Source organism: Notothenia rossii, assembly GCF_949606895.1.
Source record: "Notothenia rossii genome assembly, chromosome: 11".
Classification (NCBI taxonomy): domain Eukaryota; kingdom Metazoa; phylum Chordata; class Actinopteri; order Perciformes; family Nototheniidae; genus Notothenia; species Notothenia rossii.
Genome location: NC_136910.1, coordinates 48,093,972 through 48,112,878, shown reverse-complemented (window position 1 = coordinate 48,112,878; position 18,907 = coordinate 48,093,972). Strand labels below are relative to the sequence as shown.

Sequence of the window (18,907 nt, the reverse complement as noted above, 5' to 3'; positions counted from 1 at the left end):
ACAGGTCTCTCTTGAAAAAGAGATCGATGATCTCAATGGGACCACCTGGTTAATTAAAGGTTTAAAAAAAAAAAAGTGTTTACAATCTTTTTTAAATCGCGGTAGATTTTGTCAGTCTCACAACGGTATTGGGACGTTTATTTATCACGATACCGCAATATCGTTACATCCCTAAATAACATAATTCTCAACTTTTCATTCCAAGGCGTTGCAATGCTTGTCAATGTCACAAGTAGCCTAAGGAGTCAATCATACAGTAAAGCATAAGGCAGGCTGATTTCTTCCCTATTGTGATGCCAGTAGATGGGGTATAGGAACAGAGGGTCTATGGTTTGATAGGGGCCTCAATCTACCTTTTCCCCTCTTCTTCCAGTCTTTATGCTAAGCTAAGCCAAGTGCATTCTTACTATTTCACTTACAGAACTGTATGTGATGTTGATCTGTTTGTATAACACCCAGCAAGAAAGTGAAAGTCAGAATAAAAACTGACTTATAGTCCCTGGTCATATCATTCCATGGTTTTCTGCACTCAGCTCTAAATGACTAAACTGATCAAAGCCAATGGGTGAGCGATCATGCTGTGAATGTTTATTTTACTCAAAATTCATGGCCGTGACTGATTAGCATTTAGAAAGTGATAAGCACACGAGCCAGCAGAGTTAGGAGGACAAAAGTGCAGATGTAAGAGTGTTTGGCTGCGGCATAAAGCAGGAGTCATCGCTGGCTCAGTGGCTGAGGGCTGTTTAGCAGCAGCAGAGCTACTGAGTGTGTGCATCATTGACTTACAAATAAATATCTGAGAACCGAGAGTACTGTCAGAGGTTTCCACATCAATCAAATATAATACCCCCATAAAGAAGTGCTTACATCAAAGCACAGCCTGACATTACTGAGCAGGCAGTCCTGGGAAGGCTGTGAATCTTTCGCCATGGTGCTTGACTGACAGAGGATGGAAAAGGAGGAAAAGCAGGAGGAAAGAAAGAGATGAAAGAGAAAGGGACATTGTTGAAGGGTGATGGGGATGAAGAAGGGATGAGAGGAAGCTAGAATAAAATATGATGATGAATCTACGCATAAAATACCTAAAAATAATACACCCCAACTTACTTTCAACTTAGTCTTTGATAACTACAACAACATTAATTCATATTTTTGTAATCTTGCATAATTATTTTCATCCGTTTAAACCAAAGGGACGTTCTAATTACTGAACTTCAGTTGAATCTAAAATAAATAAATAAAGCAAAAATGTCTCTGATTGTGCTTCTTCACTTTTTACTGGAAGAAATGTATATGAAAGAAGTTAAATGGGCTTGTACATTCATTCCCCATAAACTCCAAAACAAAACAATTATTTGGAATTCTTACTGTTGCAGCAAAAAAAGCAATAACTAGAAAATGTCTCAAAGCGGATATCCCTTCTCTTGAAAACTGGTACGACAAAATCCATGAAATCTATGTTATGGAAAGAATCACCTTCTCAATGAGGCTTCAGGAAAACACATTTGAAGAAATATGGAAAAAGTGGAGAATTTACATATCCCAAAGACGACCATCCCTTGTTTGACTGTTTCTATACACCGATTGAATGTATATGTATAAATGTGTATGTGTATTGAATGTATATATATATATATATATATATATATATATATATATATATATATATATATATATATATATATACACAGTGTTTCCCCTACCATTGTCTTGGCGGGGCGCTGCGCCCTGCCAACGGAGCCCCTCGCCCTGCCTGAAATTCAAGGTGTTTTTAAAAAAATATATATATATTTAAAAAAAAAATATATATATATATATATATATATATATATATATAGCACCAAATTGCAACTGAAGTAATCTATCTACGGTCACTTTTCACATTGAACATGTGCTCTTTTATTAAATAAACTAAACGCCTATGTTATTTATCCAATGTGCATGTTTCAGTGTCCACAGCCTTGCGTATTCACATTCTCCCTCCGCTCTGTTTCTGAAGGGCGGGGCTCCGCAGCAGCAGCAGCACAGGGTTGCAGCAGGTATGTTATATGCTGTAGTCAGGTGATTTAAATGTATCAATGAAAGGAAGAAGTGTAGGCTACATGATAAGAAGGGAATACAGTTTGAATTAAAGTAATAATGTACAGTGTAACTCTGTACTTTATTACTTTTTAATGTACAAATACTTTGTTACTGTACAATATCAATAACAATAATCCATAGCTCCTCTCTTTGCTCCAGATGATAAAAAAAATCTGGGTGCCTCGAAAACATTTTTCGGGGTACCCGAGCAGCACCCTGCCAAGGCAGTAAACCTAGGGGAAACACTGTATATATATATATATATATATATATATATATATATATATATATATATATATATATATGTTGATATGTATGCATATGTACATGTGTAGACATTTGCTATTTCAAACAACCCCTGTGCACTTTTTCGTTTTTATTTTACTTTGACTAATTTTGTTTGCTATTTTATTTGTCACTTTCGGGTCTCTAAAAATATATGATTTGAAAAACTGTACTTGTACTATAATGTGACCCCAAATAAAAAAAGAATAAAAAGAAAAAAAGAAAGAAGTTAAATCGCATTATTGTAAACATTTGAGTCTTTAACAAAAGCAATGCCAACAGTCATTCAGAATTTGGGTAAAATCTTATATTTTAAATTTGAAAGAAATAAACTACTTTTGGAGCACGGTATAGCTTGTTTCAGTTGATTTATTGAAAGTGTTTGACTTAATTTCTCAGATCTAAAAAGCTGGTCTTCAATTAAAAAAGTTATTAAATGAATATAAACTCAGGTGTTGGAGACAAATATCTTTACCTGTAAATCAGTAGTGCATTATTTGGCCAAATGAATGCCTGTATTTCACACATACAAATGTTCCTCCCTACAAAATAAACCAAAAAAAAATGATGCTCATTGAGGGGCAGGAAGAATGGGCATTAAATAACAATAATACACAAAACGATGACCCTTTCAATGGGCTGCATTTCTATTGCACTGGAAACGAGTGAGATAAAGTTCCCAACAGCCGAGATAATGGCTGTGATGATATGAGTTGAATTGTTTATAATTACATTATGTCCACTTAATAAACCGTCTAGATATTATGTAAATAAAATGGCTGCGGGGAGTACAGATTCTGATCACAGCAATATTGGGAATGTGAGCTTATACTGTAGGACGTTTCACATCTTATCGGACAGATAATGTTTATGAAACCATCCTTGCAAGATCTGTCGGCACATTTGTTTTGCCATCACAGATTCTATTGTGAAATATCATGTCAAAGTAATCCTGGTGCTGCTTCAACACACCTCTAGAAAGTGAAAATGTAAAGGCTGTTACTGTAAATGTTGTCAAAGGGCCCTTCACTGGTGAATTGCTATAAGTCCATAGAAATGAGCAGTTAATAAGAAATAGGTGTAGGGCAGACGGAGCTCAAAGCGCACTTCAATGCATCCAAGTGGTGTGAGTTGCGCATGTTTCTGAGTAAAACCATTTATTTCTGACATAATGAGACATTTACACTCGCCATGTTGTCAACAGATTGTAAACTGATTTCTCTAATTATTTTCACAATTGTATTTATTGTTGTTATGGACCACCCATCCTTGAACTCCACACAGCATCAGTTGTTGTAAATACTTTGCTGTGGTGATAGAATAAAAACAGAACTGAATGTGGACGTTCTGACTGACACCCTAAGGTCAAAGTCTCTACTGTTGAGCAAACACCTATACATTTCTCAGTGAATGCCTTTTTATTATTTGAGGATGTAAAATATGTGTAACTGTTGTCCCTTTTGAGTGGCTAACATAACACATATTTGAACACACAAGGCAATACCTTGGAATATTATTTGTCGCGGATGAATATAAGTGTTCTCTTCATGGCCTCAACGATACAGCAACCTTGGAGCTGAACAAAGTCCTAGGATACAATAAAAGGGAATAAGTGCTAAACCCTGAATGAGTGAAAACACTGAATGGTTTTGAGTGCAAGTGTTGATTTACTACCTCACAAATGAGACAATAGTATACAAAATATATATCAGATAAAGAAGCACGCGGAGTACATTTGTACACATAAAACTAGATAAAAGCTTTCATAGAATTACACCAAACACTCCCAAGGCTGCAATTCTGTATGGATTATCAATGCTTTGCGATGTTGCTCTATTGATAAACCACACCATATGGCAACGTCTCAACATGTGACTGAATCTGAAATCAACAAATAATCCACAAGTGTTTATAATAAAAGCACTTTAAATGTACCATCTGTTTCTTGGCAGGAGTTTTAGGCAGAAAAAAACTCATTTACAAAGGACACGAGGTCTGTACTTCATACCCGAATCTCCAGTAAAACTTGGCTTCTTTGCACACAAATGTGAGGGCTGAGAGTAGAAAGGTGGAATAAAGAGACAGGCTGCCTTATTCCAACACCGGTCGGGCACTTCGTAGGGTGAAGAGAAGCTGGAGTAGGACAGGGCCATTGTTGAGAAGAAAGCAAAATGTTCCAGTCATAAAGCAGCAGGTCTTCACAGCGGTGTGTGTAGGCTGGTTTCCCCTGAAGCAGATGTAGAGTCTGCACTTCAGCTTTGGTGCAGTGTGAGGCTGGATCGCTGCCACTCGGTTTTCCAGGTCATTTGAGAGCTCACGAGAGCCCCCCACCCCCCGTACAATCACATCCCGACCCCAAAGAATTGTCTGTATCTCTGAGTGAAAGCCCTTCAGTGGGAGGATGCAGGGGGGATTATTTCAACAAGGAATGCCGCGGGGGACAAAGTCACCAGGCAATTTGTTACAATAAGCCATAACTATCCCGCCCCAAGGTGACAAGTAATTCCCTCTGAACTCATCCCTCTTACAGTCTGATCCGTTACTTCTGCAAACCAGGAACAAAAAACTGACTGATACACCTTTTGTTTCTCTCTAAATCAGTATACCAGCCCTCCTCGTTCTGCTGCATCTTCTCCCACTCTGAGTTCTGCTTTTTATTTTCTCTCCTTTTTTTGCAGTAACTAGCGCAACTCCCTCGTGCTCATTCAGCCTTCCCATCTCTCCTTCTTATCGACCCGTTTCTTCAATCCTCCAGTGCCCTGATGTCCTGCTTTTCCCGCCGCATCTCGCTTCATTTTGCGGCTCTTCTTCCCTACCTTTAGATGTATTAGCCTCCTTGGGTCATCTCTCCTCTGCAGATTGCTTTGGCTCAAAAGGCCTGTGAGCTTACTCTACTTAACTTTGGCTGGAATGGCAGAAAAAAAGCCTTACGTGTCTAACTAGTACTTACAGATTACTGCCACCTTTCATTTGCGGTCAAATGCATTCTCAGCGCTGTCTTTACATTTGCAAACCAAATTGGCTTCTGATAAACAATATCTCAACATCACACATTCTGAAAGCGTAGCCGCGACTTTGACACCTGTCGGTTATATTGTGTTCCTGCTGTCAGGCACACACACTTCAGCTCTCGGCAAAGCAACACACCACTGAGCTGAGATGCCACGCTGACCTGTCAGCAGCAGTGAACACGCTGCTTCTCATCTAAATTAAAGCGATTTAAAAACTCACAGTCTAGAAAAAAGAGGGTAGACAGGAGTGTGTAATAACAGACTAAGTATACAACAAAGAAATGGGACAGCAACATTTTGTGTTTTGAAGGGAAGCATCAAATGTTGCAGTGGTAATTATCACAAATTATTTTTTAATGCAGAAAATGTTATACATACTGCAGCTGTTAGCTTTCCTAAGGTGTAATCATAACATTCTCCATCTTTTTTTCAAGGGTAATTATAAACTTTACTTCTATCTGATACTGGCAAAGCAACCAATGTGTAATGCGAGTTAAAATAACTGTGCTTGATGTTGGATACATTTTGAGAACAATCACGATGGCCACTGTGTGAGCTGAGTTTAATGGCCTTAATGCACTCTAAAACACAGGTCAACTGTCACTGGTTTTTCATTTACGGCCTACAGCCATTGGAGCTGAATGCTGATCAAATGCTTAATGCGGTAATCAGATAATAATTGTTCGGTCAGGACGTTAAACAAGTGAATTAAACACTGACTCCTCTCATCAGCAACAACGTTGGGGAGAATGGATCAAAAGTGGTGAGACAATGTTGTGACTTAGAAGCACTGACCCTTTACCATCAGCTCTAACACACAGGGAGAAGGACAATATGGGGTATCCAACCTCATGTGGATGGGGTTTATAACAAAAGTGGACTCAGTCAACGTGTCAACATTTGGAAAGCAAAGCAGAAGAACTCAATGGTTGCAAAAATAAGTCTGATTGTATAGAAGTCTATGAGTAGTTACACTACTTCTCAGTTGATATATTGCAATAGTAAACATTGTAAAACGTAGATGATGGTTTCAATCACTGGTTTCAAGTCTTCTTTAAAGCAGCATGATGATTAATTAAAATAAGCGCAAAAACCAGCGTATGCCTTAGGCTGAGGCTACTTGGTGATTGACAGTTGACACTACACAGCTTTGAAAAACTAAGATGGTGATGGTAAATTGCCAAACTTGATGCTTTAAAACAGTATTCCATAAACCAATTGTTGATATCGTGAAGGGTACATCCACTTATTTTATAAAGTCCATGCTTAAGCCACAGGGGCACACACATAATAATAATAATAATAATAATAATAATAATAATAATAATAATACATTACATTTATAAAGCTCTTTTCCTGGTGCTCAAAGCGCTTACATGCTTTTCACACGGCTGGCCAACACACCAGCTTAGATCATCTCATTGAGTCACCCCAGTTAGCGTGTGTGAATCAGGAGAACATATGTTTCACTGCCTCTTCCTCTGCTACCTAACACTAAGCTGTATCCCTGACAGATCGTCCAGCTGCACTTAACATGACTACATCATTTAAAAACTGCACAATGACTCTGTGACGAAACCTTTTATCTTCAGGAATCATGCAAACGACTCGGTGTTGGAGTGGAACGGCAAAGACCCGGAGATGCAATTACCGTCTGTTTGCGAAAACCATTCCATGCATTTCATGATCTTCCTCGGAGCCAAAATTGATCCAGAAACCAAAAGATTTCCACCTGGAGGAAGAGCCAGCTAATCTAATCTACCAAAGGGTGCACAGATGGAAGAGATAATGGGGGAGATGTGATGGTTTATGACTCCTAGCTCCATTTACTGCACTAATGTGATGTACAGAGATGGACCAAAAACAATGATGTTAAGCTTGGCTATCTGACACCGAAGCACAAACACTAATATCAGGTTCATGATTTCCTCCAGCCAAGCGAGACGAACTGGACACATTTACCGTGTCTCAAATATTTGATTGTGAATGATCTTGACATATACATCTTTTATATTCCGGTGTAACTTAGTGTCTAGAAGTTTGTGTATTTCATTAAACCCTACCTCCAGGATAGATGCCTCTTACTCCATTTGTTCTGGGGGTTTACGTCTCGTTTCCTACGGCGCATTGTCCCCTCCACCTCAGACACATCTGGCAGGGAACATCTGGGTGTTTTCATTAGGCCCAGTGTGGCTTGGTCTGTTGAGGAGAGGAGAGGTAATTAAGGTACGGACTAATGGAGGAACATTACATATACCTTATAAGAATATAACACAGCCCAATATAACTTTTCCTACTTCAGTTTTATTACGGGTAGTAACTTGTACACATGAATTCAACACATTGACACCGCAACATCTGTTGGCAAATGACTGCTTCAGGAGCTGTAACTCATACTCTGTGCGCTCATTTGCATACATATGTGCATGGGCAGGAGGTTATGAGTGTCCGCTAGGGCCATAAATCATATATGATGTGCACGATACGCTCTCACATGCACCATCACACTCCCTCTCACAAAACTACTGTTGGGGCCGGCCACACACACACACACACACACACACACACACACACACACACACACACACACACACACACACACACACACACACACACACACACACACACACACACACACACACACACACACACACACACACACACACACACACACACACACACACACACACACACACACACACACACACACACACACACACACACACACACACACACAGTATCAGGCTTTCAACCCTATACAGTCGTGTATGTGCGATGGAGTGTGTATGATAATACTGTCTATAGGAAAGAAATTGCTGTGTGTGAGTTAGGCTGAGAGCATGTACTGTATGTGTGACGAATGATGTGTGCAGGGGAATGGCGGAGGGTTTAGTAATCAATAATCTGTTATTCTGTTTTACAACACTATTATCAATCACATAGCATGCAGTGCTGTCATACTATCGTGTGTGTGACAGCAAGTATGGTTTATGTTTATACCGTGTGTTGAGGCGTGTGTAGACATATGTTCAATCAAATGGAATCCAATACAAAAAAGAGCTGAAGGTAATTTCATCTTTCTAATGTTCAATGGCGGTTGTGTCAAAATGATTGACTCAGCACTTTTCGTAGAGGCATTTCTTTGGTGTTTTTGTCACTTCAGTTGTAGGGTGTATCTTATATTTTCTGTAAATGTGAAATTCACTCTCTTATAGTTTACATAATTGTTCCCTTTCACTGCCATCGCACACACGTCCACATACCTAAGACTCCGGTCTCCTTCAGCCCTCCGTACTTCTGCATGGCTTTGATGGCATTGGTCAGGGCCTCCTTGGTCTGAAGCTGACCAGTCACTGGGTCAGGGGGCGGGAGGTAGCCAAACTTACTCAGCCAGTCCTGGAAGGGGAAGAGCAGACACAGAGTTCAAGAGTATTCCCAGGCATGTCAAGGACTCCAAGTATCTCAAGCTGCTGAGAAGGTCTGACACCTGTTCATTTTTACTGTCTGCAGATACTGTTCATGTTTACCGTCTGCTTATACTGTGTGTTCAGGCACATTTGTACATTCACGTTTTGCGAGTGCTTGATGTCTTAAGCAAGAGTGTGTTCACATATTATGTCCTTGAAATAAAACGCACAGTAAGCACAATGTGAAAGCCCTATAACTTCTCGAACACACACAGAACAGAACCAATAGCAGGTATTTTTACATGTCATAAAGGGAAAAGGGAAATCACAGGTGCAACTAATAAGATTTATAATGGCGGCATTTTGTTAACGTATTGTACATCTCGGCTGACTCCTTATGGCTTATTCTTACATTACTCCAACATTATTAGAAACACCTGCTGGTGGTCTGCTATTACACTGACATTGCCAAATTAATCATACAAGCATCAAGTAACATAAAATACAATATTTGAATTTGACCAATTCAATATTCTGCATCAGGTATGAACTGCATTCTTAAGTTTTATCTGAGCTAAAAGTTGTGTAAGGATTAGGAAGGATGAAGCAACTCATGGCCAGAGTAGACATTTTTCGAGTGTCATGTTAGTAGGAGAAGCACAGGTGTTACTAATAACATTAACGATGGCTCTGTTCCATTTTAGTGTCCAAGGTAGATCATTAACTTAATCATTTGCACCTGTGCTTTTCCATCTGTGACATATCAAAATGTCTTCCATAAAACAACCCTGTTCTTCGGTTTCCTTAGCATTGAAACAAGTAGGCCATAACTCTTTTTGATGGACTTTGGTGCTTTTTTTTCTATTTTATATGATTGTTGTATATAATTACTTTACATGTATGTTAAGTTATGTTAAAAATAGGGTTTTGGAACAGTGGTTTAAGTGAAATAGTTACTTTTTTGGCTGTTAATATGGTTTGGAATATTCAAGTGTTGTCAATTTGATATTTTAAATCTATTAGTTTCCTGAAAGATTTGCGCTTGACTCCATTTCTATAAATCCATTAGCTTTCTCTCTCTTGCAGTCTCTTGTCTTTTCTCCCTTTATAATTTGATGGTAAGCCTTTCTAAATGATTTCTGATCAGCTCTCATTACTGATGAGTGACACAGATGGATACAAGGCAGCGATTGACAGCACTGGGGCCATTTCATTAACTCAATAATTGACTTTGGGTCCTACAAAGCCATTTGTTGACAGTTGATATTGGACTCCTCATTGATTGCTTCTAAACAGAATACAGATGATCACTAGTGTCATCTGTGATAATGAGAAAGAAAAACAGTTTTTGAAGTTTAAATATGTAGAGAGAGCAGATTGGAAACATTTATGTCTGAATAACTAAAGTTAAGTTTGTAATGTCTTGATACATTTCACGGAGACAGGCCCCCTTTTAAAACTGAAGTAACTGTCTCTGTAATGATGTGCTTTAAGCCTCTGTGCTCACGCCAGGTGGTTGGAGCCTGGCATACATATAAAGGTGGGTGAGGGGACGTTTATTATTGAGACATACTGGAAGTGTATTATCTCCGAACTGGAAGGGTAAAAAGAAATGGCTGATTCTGAAATACATCAACGGCTGAGACTTCAGTTGACATGTTGTGTATGAGTAGTCTGGGTCAAATGCATTGGGATTCAGGGGTAGATTATGCTGAGCTGGAAGTTCTAGCAAAACACTTTAAAGGTTCAAATGCCAGGCAAACCACCCACAGTGTCAGCAGTCTAACATTTTGGCAGGATGTAAAAAAATAAATAATGATATCATGCAGTATTGATCCCCATAGAGAGCTCATGCCAGAATGTAACTTCAGGAATGCTGGTTTAAAGAACAGGTTAGACTTGTACTTAGCTTTGTGATCTTGAAACGCTGAAGAAGACGGAGTTGAGACATCAATCCAATTTACTAAAGGATATTTTCGTTTTTGCAAGAAGTTTGTGCCTTTTGTTTAGTTATGACTTATTGATCGCAGAGCTAAGTACGAGTCTAACCTCTTATCTCCTTTTTTTCTGGTCTCACAATATTGATTCCTGTGAAATGTTAACGTCGGTCTCTTACTCTCCACAGGGCCTTCACAGCACAGGGTCGGCTACAGAACAATCACCTCTGTCCAGCAGTGGCAGGGCTTGCACTGTGAGCTGTAGGGTTGCTGGTTCAAGTCCCCGAACAGACCTAAATATGGAGTGTGGTCTGCTACTTGGAGGTCCCAGTTCACCTCCTGCCCTGCCGTAGTGGCTTTGAGCAAGGCACCGGACAACCCCCTTCCCCCCTCAGTCCCATTGCTCCCCGGGCGCTGTACAATAGCTGCCCACTGCTCCTAGTACTAGACTCCTGGTATTAGGATGGGTTAAAAGCAGAGAACACATTTCACTGTGTGTGCGCTGTGTGCTCTGCACGTGTGACCATTAAAGAGGGTTTGTCCCTCCGATTCTATCCGACGCTGCTATAGATTCAGCATCTTAATCAAGGAGAGGTTTGCTAACACTTGAACTCAACAAGGGAGACTTTGACATGTGGTTCAGAAGTCACCAGAAAACTGACTCTGCACTTCACACAAATGCACAAAGAAAAAAACATACAAATACTATATTTACCGCTCCTAGCATTGCATGCCCTCAAATATATTTTGACTACAACTGAGCAATTTCTACTGGAGTGGAAAACCACTAAGAGGCCATCAATCACAAGGGCTGTAAGCTGAAAAATGCAAGGCAATTTGTGTTACTGTTCAACACAGGCACAAAATAAAGTACGTAGCTGCATTAAAACTACCGTAGTTAATTGCTACTTTCGAATTAAAAAAGTATTCAGTCTAGTTAATCTGCTATCGAGTGTAATAGTACTGGGTGTAATCCATATGAAAGCCTACTGAAAGTTTTTAGATGTATTTATCAGTGGCAGCCAGTATCTTTCCCAACTGAGAGATATGTATAGTACAGTATACATACATATACATATCCTAAGCATTTAAACCACCGCGAGTGTCTTAATCCACAGATGAAGTCTGTAAGGTACAGCTAATTCTCTCTTCCTTGGAAGAAAAGCGCTGTATGCATAAAACTGAAGGTCACATTGGATTACACTTAATCCTAAAAAAATAACAGTAAAGAGCAACATGGATTGAAGAGATAGGAAACATCTCACTCTCATGCAGAGACAGAACATATATGATGAAGAAGTAAAGCCTCCCTGTGTGAGTTTATTCTCTCTGATTAACTGCAGCTAGAGGGGGCTGGCGCAGATGGCTGAGAATCCAGTCTTCTTTAATCATGCATTATTAAGACACACAGACGCAGGAAACCATATCACAAAATGACGTCTGACACTCCACTATTCCCATATTGCTGTAACTGGCATAAGAGGCAGAAAATATGCTCTGCCAAGCCTGCTGCCACTGTAACAAGCTCTTTTTTTCTGAACCATCAAATCTTTGTACAGTTATCAGGCCTTTGTGTTTCCGATGCCGTGCTGTGGTCAGCATAAAACTTTGTTAGAAATGTCTGGTCCAAGTTGTAAAGAACAGCTTATTGGACAAAGAAGAAACTGCTGGCTCAAGAACTTAATAGGTTATTGTGTAACACGTATTCAAAAGGCTAGATGAGATGAATGTAGAGGTAAACGGGGGAATAATTGTGTTTGACACATTATAATTTGGTACACGAAATGTGTAAACACTGCCCATTCTTACATTTAACCACCTTGTGTTATGTTGTTCCTGCTAAACTACGCAGAAAAAGATAGGAAAACCAGTCATTATGTTTATATAAAATTGTCTATATCGAAAAACATTTGTTCAATGAATTACTAAACATACTTGGGAACCAATGTTTTTCCAGACATTAAGAGGTTACACTAAAAGTTTACAGCCGTACATACAGTCTTTGGGACTGTATTTAGGCACACTGGTGTTTTGAGCTTAATGCTAACAACATCATGCTAAAATGCTAATGAAAAACAATACTAATATTTTGCATATTTTCCATATTTGGAACCAAGTTAGCCTATCACGTTAGCAGGCCATTATATGTTGATTAGCACTAAACCTGAAGTAACTTTGAGACCGATGGAATTGTCATTGGTTTTGCAGGAATTTGGACATAACCAAAATAAATCCAAGGTTTGAGAGGGGCATGAATGTGCGTACCAAATTGAACGCCAATGCACCAAATTGTAGTCAGGAAATTTGACTAAATACCAACAATGTTCAATGCAGGAACCAGTGTGACCTTTATTCAACAAAGCGGGAAGGTAAGAGTATGGAAGTCAAGTCGGAAAATGCTGGCACTGAATCTTAAAAACGTTATCATTGAACATAATGTAGAGTTATGCAGAATAGTCCAACGTCAACATTCTTTCAGGCAACGGTGTTGTTCACGAGAAAGTCGTACGTCATTGTGGTGCGTGTTTGTGTACACTAAGCAAGGTTGTTGTCAAGAATCCTAAACTTTGTCATCTATCTAAACTGTCAGGACTCTGTGCTGCTCAGAAAAGTGACTGTACAGTAAGTGTGAGTGAAAGTCAGAGGAACTGAACCCTGACGCTCAGAGGAGACACACAACCGAAAGAAGAAGTTTGAGAAGATTCGGGTGGTAATGGAAAAGCATGGAAGATGGTGAGAGATGGAACAAGAACTCTGAAAAGTAGTGCTTCTTGAGTCTTAAGATCTACGTATCCTCAAGGGAGCCTTCTGTTGTACCGCCTTGTAAACATCAAACCGAACCACTGACTATGATTTCACACATCACATGAGAAACAGAGGGTGTGTGTTAATGTGAGTCAAGCATGAACTGTAATATCGACCAAGGAAAAATAAAAAGATGAAAAAGCACAGATACACAGAAAGTCCTCCCATGATTGCTATCTGACCTTCTTAAAAACACATGGATGGCCTTTCAATGTGAGGTAGGCACAGTGGGTCATTGTTTGGCAGCTAGTTACATCTCCTGGTGTTTTAATACCAACTTTTACAGACAGTTGAATCAATAAAAAAGGGGAGTTTTATGGGTAGAGTCGATCGCCAAAACGCTGTTTATAAGTTCCTTCTAGCTGCTTTTTTCCACTGTAAAAAGATGTTTCCGAATTCAAGCTGTGCGTAACTACTGTTGCACATAAAGGACGGAAAACAGCCAACTTTTTAACTGCCACTTTTCAAGCCAACAAAGGGAGAGTATTTGTAATAAAATCACAAATGTATAGGTTGAAGGTTTAATGTAGCATTACTATTAAAGAGAAAAAGCCAAATGGGAATTCATTGAGGTAAAATAATTGAAAAATTGAAGTGTATAGTTCATTCTTGAGTTTGACAAACACAGAAAGTCCTTTGGGTCTTTTTTTTGGGAGAGTTTAATGAAGAAAGCTCTGGCAGGGTAATGGGAATTGATAATAACCTTAAAGCTTTATAATTTATTGTGCAGACTGGCTTCTTTACAAGAAATTAAACGAGTTGGATATCATGGAGGGAACAATCAACGTAATAGGATGTTTTAATCAAGTGATGGATGATTCCTTGACGGAGGCAAATAGAAGTGGTCAAGGGAAAGCAAATGGCATATTTTCTAGAAAATGCAATTCTTGTATGCTTTAAGAAATACTTTTAGTGTTAATATAACCATACAGACAACATTTAAATCCTAAAAGCATGACAAATAGGCTTTAAATGGTGTGAGACTGTACCCGCCATTTACAAATGTTCACTGATATTTTATAATGTTATTTTTACTGGTTCTATCTCTATTAATTGGGTCCATTTTCATTTTCATCTTCTCTTACACTGCTGGCCATATTACTAAAATGATAAGCTGGAATTACAAAGACCATCTCACCGTTCAACTTCAGCTCCTTCCCTTCCCCCATATCCCTCCCACTTTCTGCACCTCATCTCAACGTGAGGTAAGGCAGTGAACCTGATGTGAATCAGACTTCTATAAAACAGGGGAACGATGGGGGGGGAAGGTCGATTGAAGAGAGCAGTTGAGACGGAAACATAAAGCGGATCTTGTCGGCTGGCCCTTCTTATCGCTCGCAGCCAGGTCAAGGAGTCAGATGGACAAAAGGGAGAGGAGATGTTGGAGAAGAACAAACGCGAGCGAGCGAGTGTCAGACAGACGGACGAGGAAGGGCTGGACGTGATGTCGAGATATCAGAAACAAGGGACACACACGCAGCTACTAGATATGAGCATTACCGGCACAGTGGGCCTTATTGAAAGAAATATGCCCAACTGTTGTTTATGTGCAGTATGAAGCGATATATATTTCGGTTGAAGTTCACTCTGCATTCAAGGTGCGATGTGCGTTCAAAGTTAGTTTGTATAACATACTGCTGCTTTTTGTGGGATTTTTGTATCTCCCTTATAATGAGACACTTTGATCTCTCAAAGTTATTTAATTTAAAAATGAAGTAGTGCAGAGGAACTTCTGCAAAAGCAGGGTAAAGATGAGAGAATGTGGAATACATAAATACACAACAAAAAAAAACGGTATTTCTTGGATGGATATTAGTTTTAAATGATACACAGCGGATACAACGGTACTGCGCTGTCAACGTATTTGTTCCATTGATGTCTCTTCAAACTTATTTAGCATGCTGTGTGCAACACATCAAACAACTTCGTTTTCAGGTGAGACTGTTATGCAATGATACACAGAATTAAAAAGGATTAGAGAAAGCGGTGAATGGAAACAGGTTGAGTGTTAATGATGGTGTTTATATAACATCATTTGATTTCCCATCAGTCTTTGTACTGCTCACTTAGATGTTGCACTTTTTTACTAATCCAAACTTGTATTAATTAATATAACGAAGACTTAGTCGTGTATTATTATAAAGGCTTCTTTATTACACGAAGGACTCTATTTTCGGGCTGCAAAAAAAAAAAAAAGGAACCGTAACAGGATGATTTCCAAGATGCAATAAGATATAAGAAAAAACTAATCCCCCTGATGTTTGCTTTTATTCTGAAATATTGGATACATTCCCCTCTTTTAGCCTCTAAATCTGTGTAAATCTGAGGAGGGAACATCACAGACATTACGCAACCTTTGCCAGCAGGCAGTGTTTCGCTTAAAAATGGAAACCAAAAAGGTTAGGAGCCCACAGCATTAGAGGATATTGCCACTTAAGTTGTTTACCCAGGAAACATTGCTGGATATAATGCAGTCGTTAGGTCCAGGTCTCACCCTCTTAAGAATCCCAGCAAATGTGAAGCAACAAGTGAGTCGCGGGGGTTTCAAACACAAGTCTCTGATAAAGCTCTGAGGCACTTCGCTCCAGTTAACAATGCTTGTATTGCATCCACGCTTCTTTTTAATAGGAGTTGAAAATCAATCCATAGAATATACTCTGTTTAGTTCTGCTATAATGTAATACTTCTCATGCAAAGATTCTCAGCAGCGCTCACACACTCCAACAATTTGTCAATGGGGATTAAATCATCCGGGGTTTTGTTTGTTCTGCTTTGTGCTATATTATCTGGGAAATAAACTGTGTTTGCTCTGAAATGTGAGAGCCTTGGTCATTGTAATCCTATTATGGAGTGAAGACTAGAGCAGGTAAACGGCTACAGTAGATATTTATTTCCTTGTTTTGTCTCCACACTCCATTTATTGCTTTTTGTCTAGCTTTTGTTGCTTCTCTCCCTGCCTGTTTGGGGAACGCTTCGTATAAAGCTTGTTTACCATTACATAAAACATTACACAATGAGATTAATTCAAAAACGAATCATCTGTAATGTCACTATAACTACTTAGTGACTCATATTACAGTCATACAGTATTTACCTAACTGTGCAGCATTTCATTTAACATCTTGTTCTATTGTCTTTGAATATATGTATTATATTCCTGCAACACCATTTGGTGTATGGCACTATTTTACTCCAATTTCATTTCAGGTTAAGAGGGCACACCCATGCTTTTTGGGGTTTTCCCTTCCTGTAGTGTAGACTAAAATATAAAATCGAGGGAGGGAGTTTCTCTCCCACACTGCCTGAAACGCCTTGATTGGACACCTTTGTTTACTTTGTTGACATCACTACGTAACACTTGCGCTTCTCTTGGCTAACACTCCAACACATTGCACACTCTCTAAACAGAGCTAACCAATGAGAGCAGTCTGGTCTCTGGTTTCAGACGGAGGGCGCTAAGAGTTGCTGCAGTTTGAGAAAAATAAAGACCTTAAGACTTTCATTGGCAACAATTAAACTCTAGATTTTGTGCATTATGACAAATAAAGCATTTTACTCTTTAGTGAGTAAAGATAAATAATTACAAAAAAGGTTTGGAAAGACAAAAAAATTCAATAAACATTACATCGCTTTAGTGCAATGCAGCCTTTGAAACCAAAAATGGAAACACGTATGCATTACTTTGAAAATATCCAAAATCAAACGGGACATCTACCCATTCCACCAAATCAATAAAGGATTGATGTATTGCCCGGCTCCAAGTGAAACTCACCATAAAGAAGAGATGATTCTGTATTTAACTCAACTACATTCCTTTAGCCCCTGTTACCAATTAAAGTCATCCAGCATCATGCAACACATCCGGTCAGATAGGACCCTCTCTTTTCTCCAGAGGTCAAAGTCCACCCTGCCATCAACTGCCTCTATTTAAGACTCAATCTGTTTCATCCTCCTCACTTGTCTGACAATACCTTCCTCTGTTTCTCTCCGATGAACAGCTGCCGAGGTCCTTCAGCCTATTGACAAGAAATGAGTAACCGGGAGACGTTTAACCCCGCGACCTCACTGTCTCTCAGTCTGATGAAGTAGCAGAGGCCGCTCCAGTGTTTACGTTCTTCTTAAACGCCGCAGGGACAAAGGCGGACCTTTACTTGCCTTTTTGTTGAGAGGCTATGAAGCGGTAAAGTGCCACGGTAACAAAGAAAAGGGTTCTTGTCGTGTAGCAATTTGTAAAGGAAAAGAAAAATAGAGTTGTGCTGAACGACTGCATTCTTCATCCAGCAGCTGTTTACGTTGCTCTTTTATACTAACACACAAAAGATCATTTAGAAAGCCTTTGGAGATGCAACTAAGTGGTAACAAATGTTTTTGGAAACGACTCCTTTCTTATGGCAAAGTGTAAGACTAACCTTTAATACAAGAAGATATTTTACAGGGCATGCAAACAAACACATGAAGAGAGAGGTGTTCTACTTCTGCCACGTTGTTCCTTTTATTAGAAATCCTTACATCATAGGATGTTCTGGTAGTATTTTGGAAAGGCATAACGCATTTTGAGTTTTTTTACTTTTGAGGTCTTTCAATCTATTTTTCTCTGATAATTGTTTGTCAATATCGATGTTTTTTTTGTCCTTCCCCTCGCTGACTTCATTGGTGCTTTGCCTTGTATTGAGGGATGCAATTACAGAAAACAAGCCAAAATAGAAACAAATAAAAGGGGGAATGTAAGACCACAGTGACCAGTGCTGACTACCAAGATGTGGAGGAAGCAAAAACCTTTATTCTTTTCATTTGCTGAGAAACGATATAGTGGTGTACCATTCTATATTCAAAAGTCCATTTAGAGAGAAAAGCAGCAGCTGGAACTGTGTGGAAATATACTACTCTCCATTATACATGTTGCTTTATATTCTTTTTATCGTTATGAATGCTATAATTGCAGTCATTCCAAACCGTGTAACACCAGCTGCGTGCTCGCCTCGGTTAACGCAACCACGGCCAATGAGCACACGTAAACCTCTCTTTGAATGTCCTTTTAGGTAGAAAGAAATATGATAACTATTGTTGTTAAAATGTGTATCTTTTACTTATTCAATGCTTGTTATAGCAGTGTGATGAATAGCAGTGTAGCGACAGCAGGAACTGTGATAAATAAAATCTATTCTGTAGGGTATTATGTAAAAATAGCAAAGAAAAGGATATGTGTGTATCAAAAGTAATACCCACAGACTGACAGTAAAACATCTCCTCCTGCAACATATATCCTATAAAGAATGTTTCCCTCAAATCAACCCAAAAATCTCTGCTTTCAGCCGGGGAGATTTCTTCCAAACCTCTCGGAAAACACCCAGGGAGTGTCTCCAATAGCTGCAGCGATGCT

At 39.1% G+C, this 18,907-nt stretch overlaps 1 protein-coding gene across 1 annotated transcript in view; it reads right to left on the bottom strand.

Moving 5' to 3' along the window:
- Positions 1–18,907, bottom strand: part of LOC307024787 (matrix metalloproteinase-17-like) — an 80,373-nt gene that overhangs the window by 22,839 nt on the left and 38,627 nt on the right. Inside the window, exons 2-3 of the mRNA XM_079659185.1 lie at positions 8,642–8,774; positions 7,442–7,577 (exon numbers count right to left, since the gene is read on the bottom strand). Coding sequence (XP_079515311.1) covers positions 7,442–7,577; positions 8,642–8,774 — 269 coding nt within the window. The remainder of the gene's footprint in view (positions 1–7,441; positions 7,578–8,641; positions 8,775–18,907) is intronic.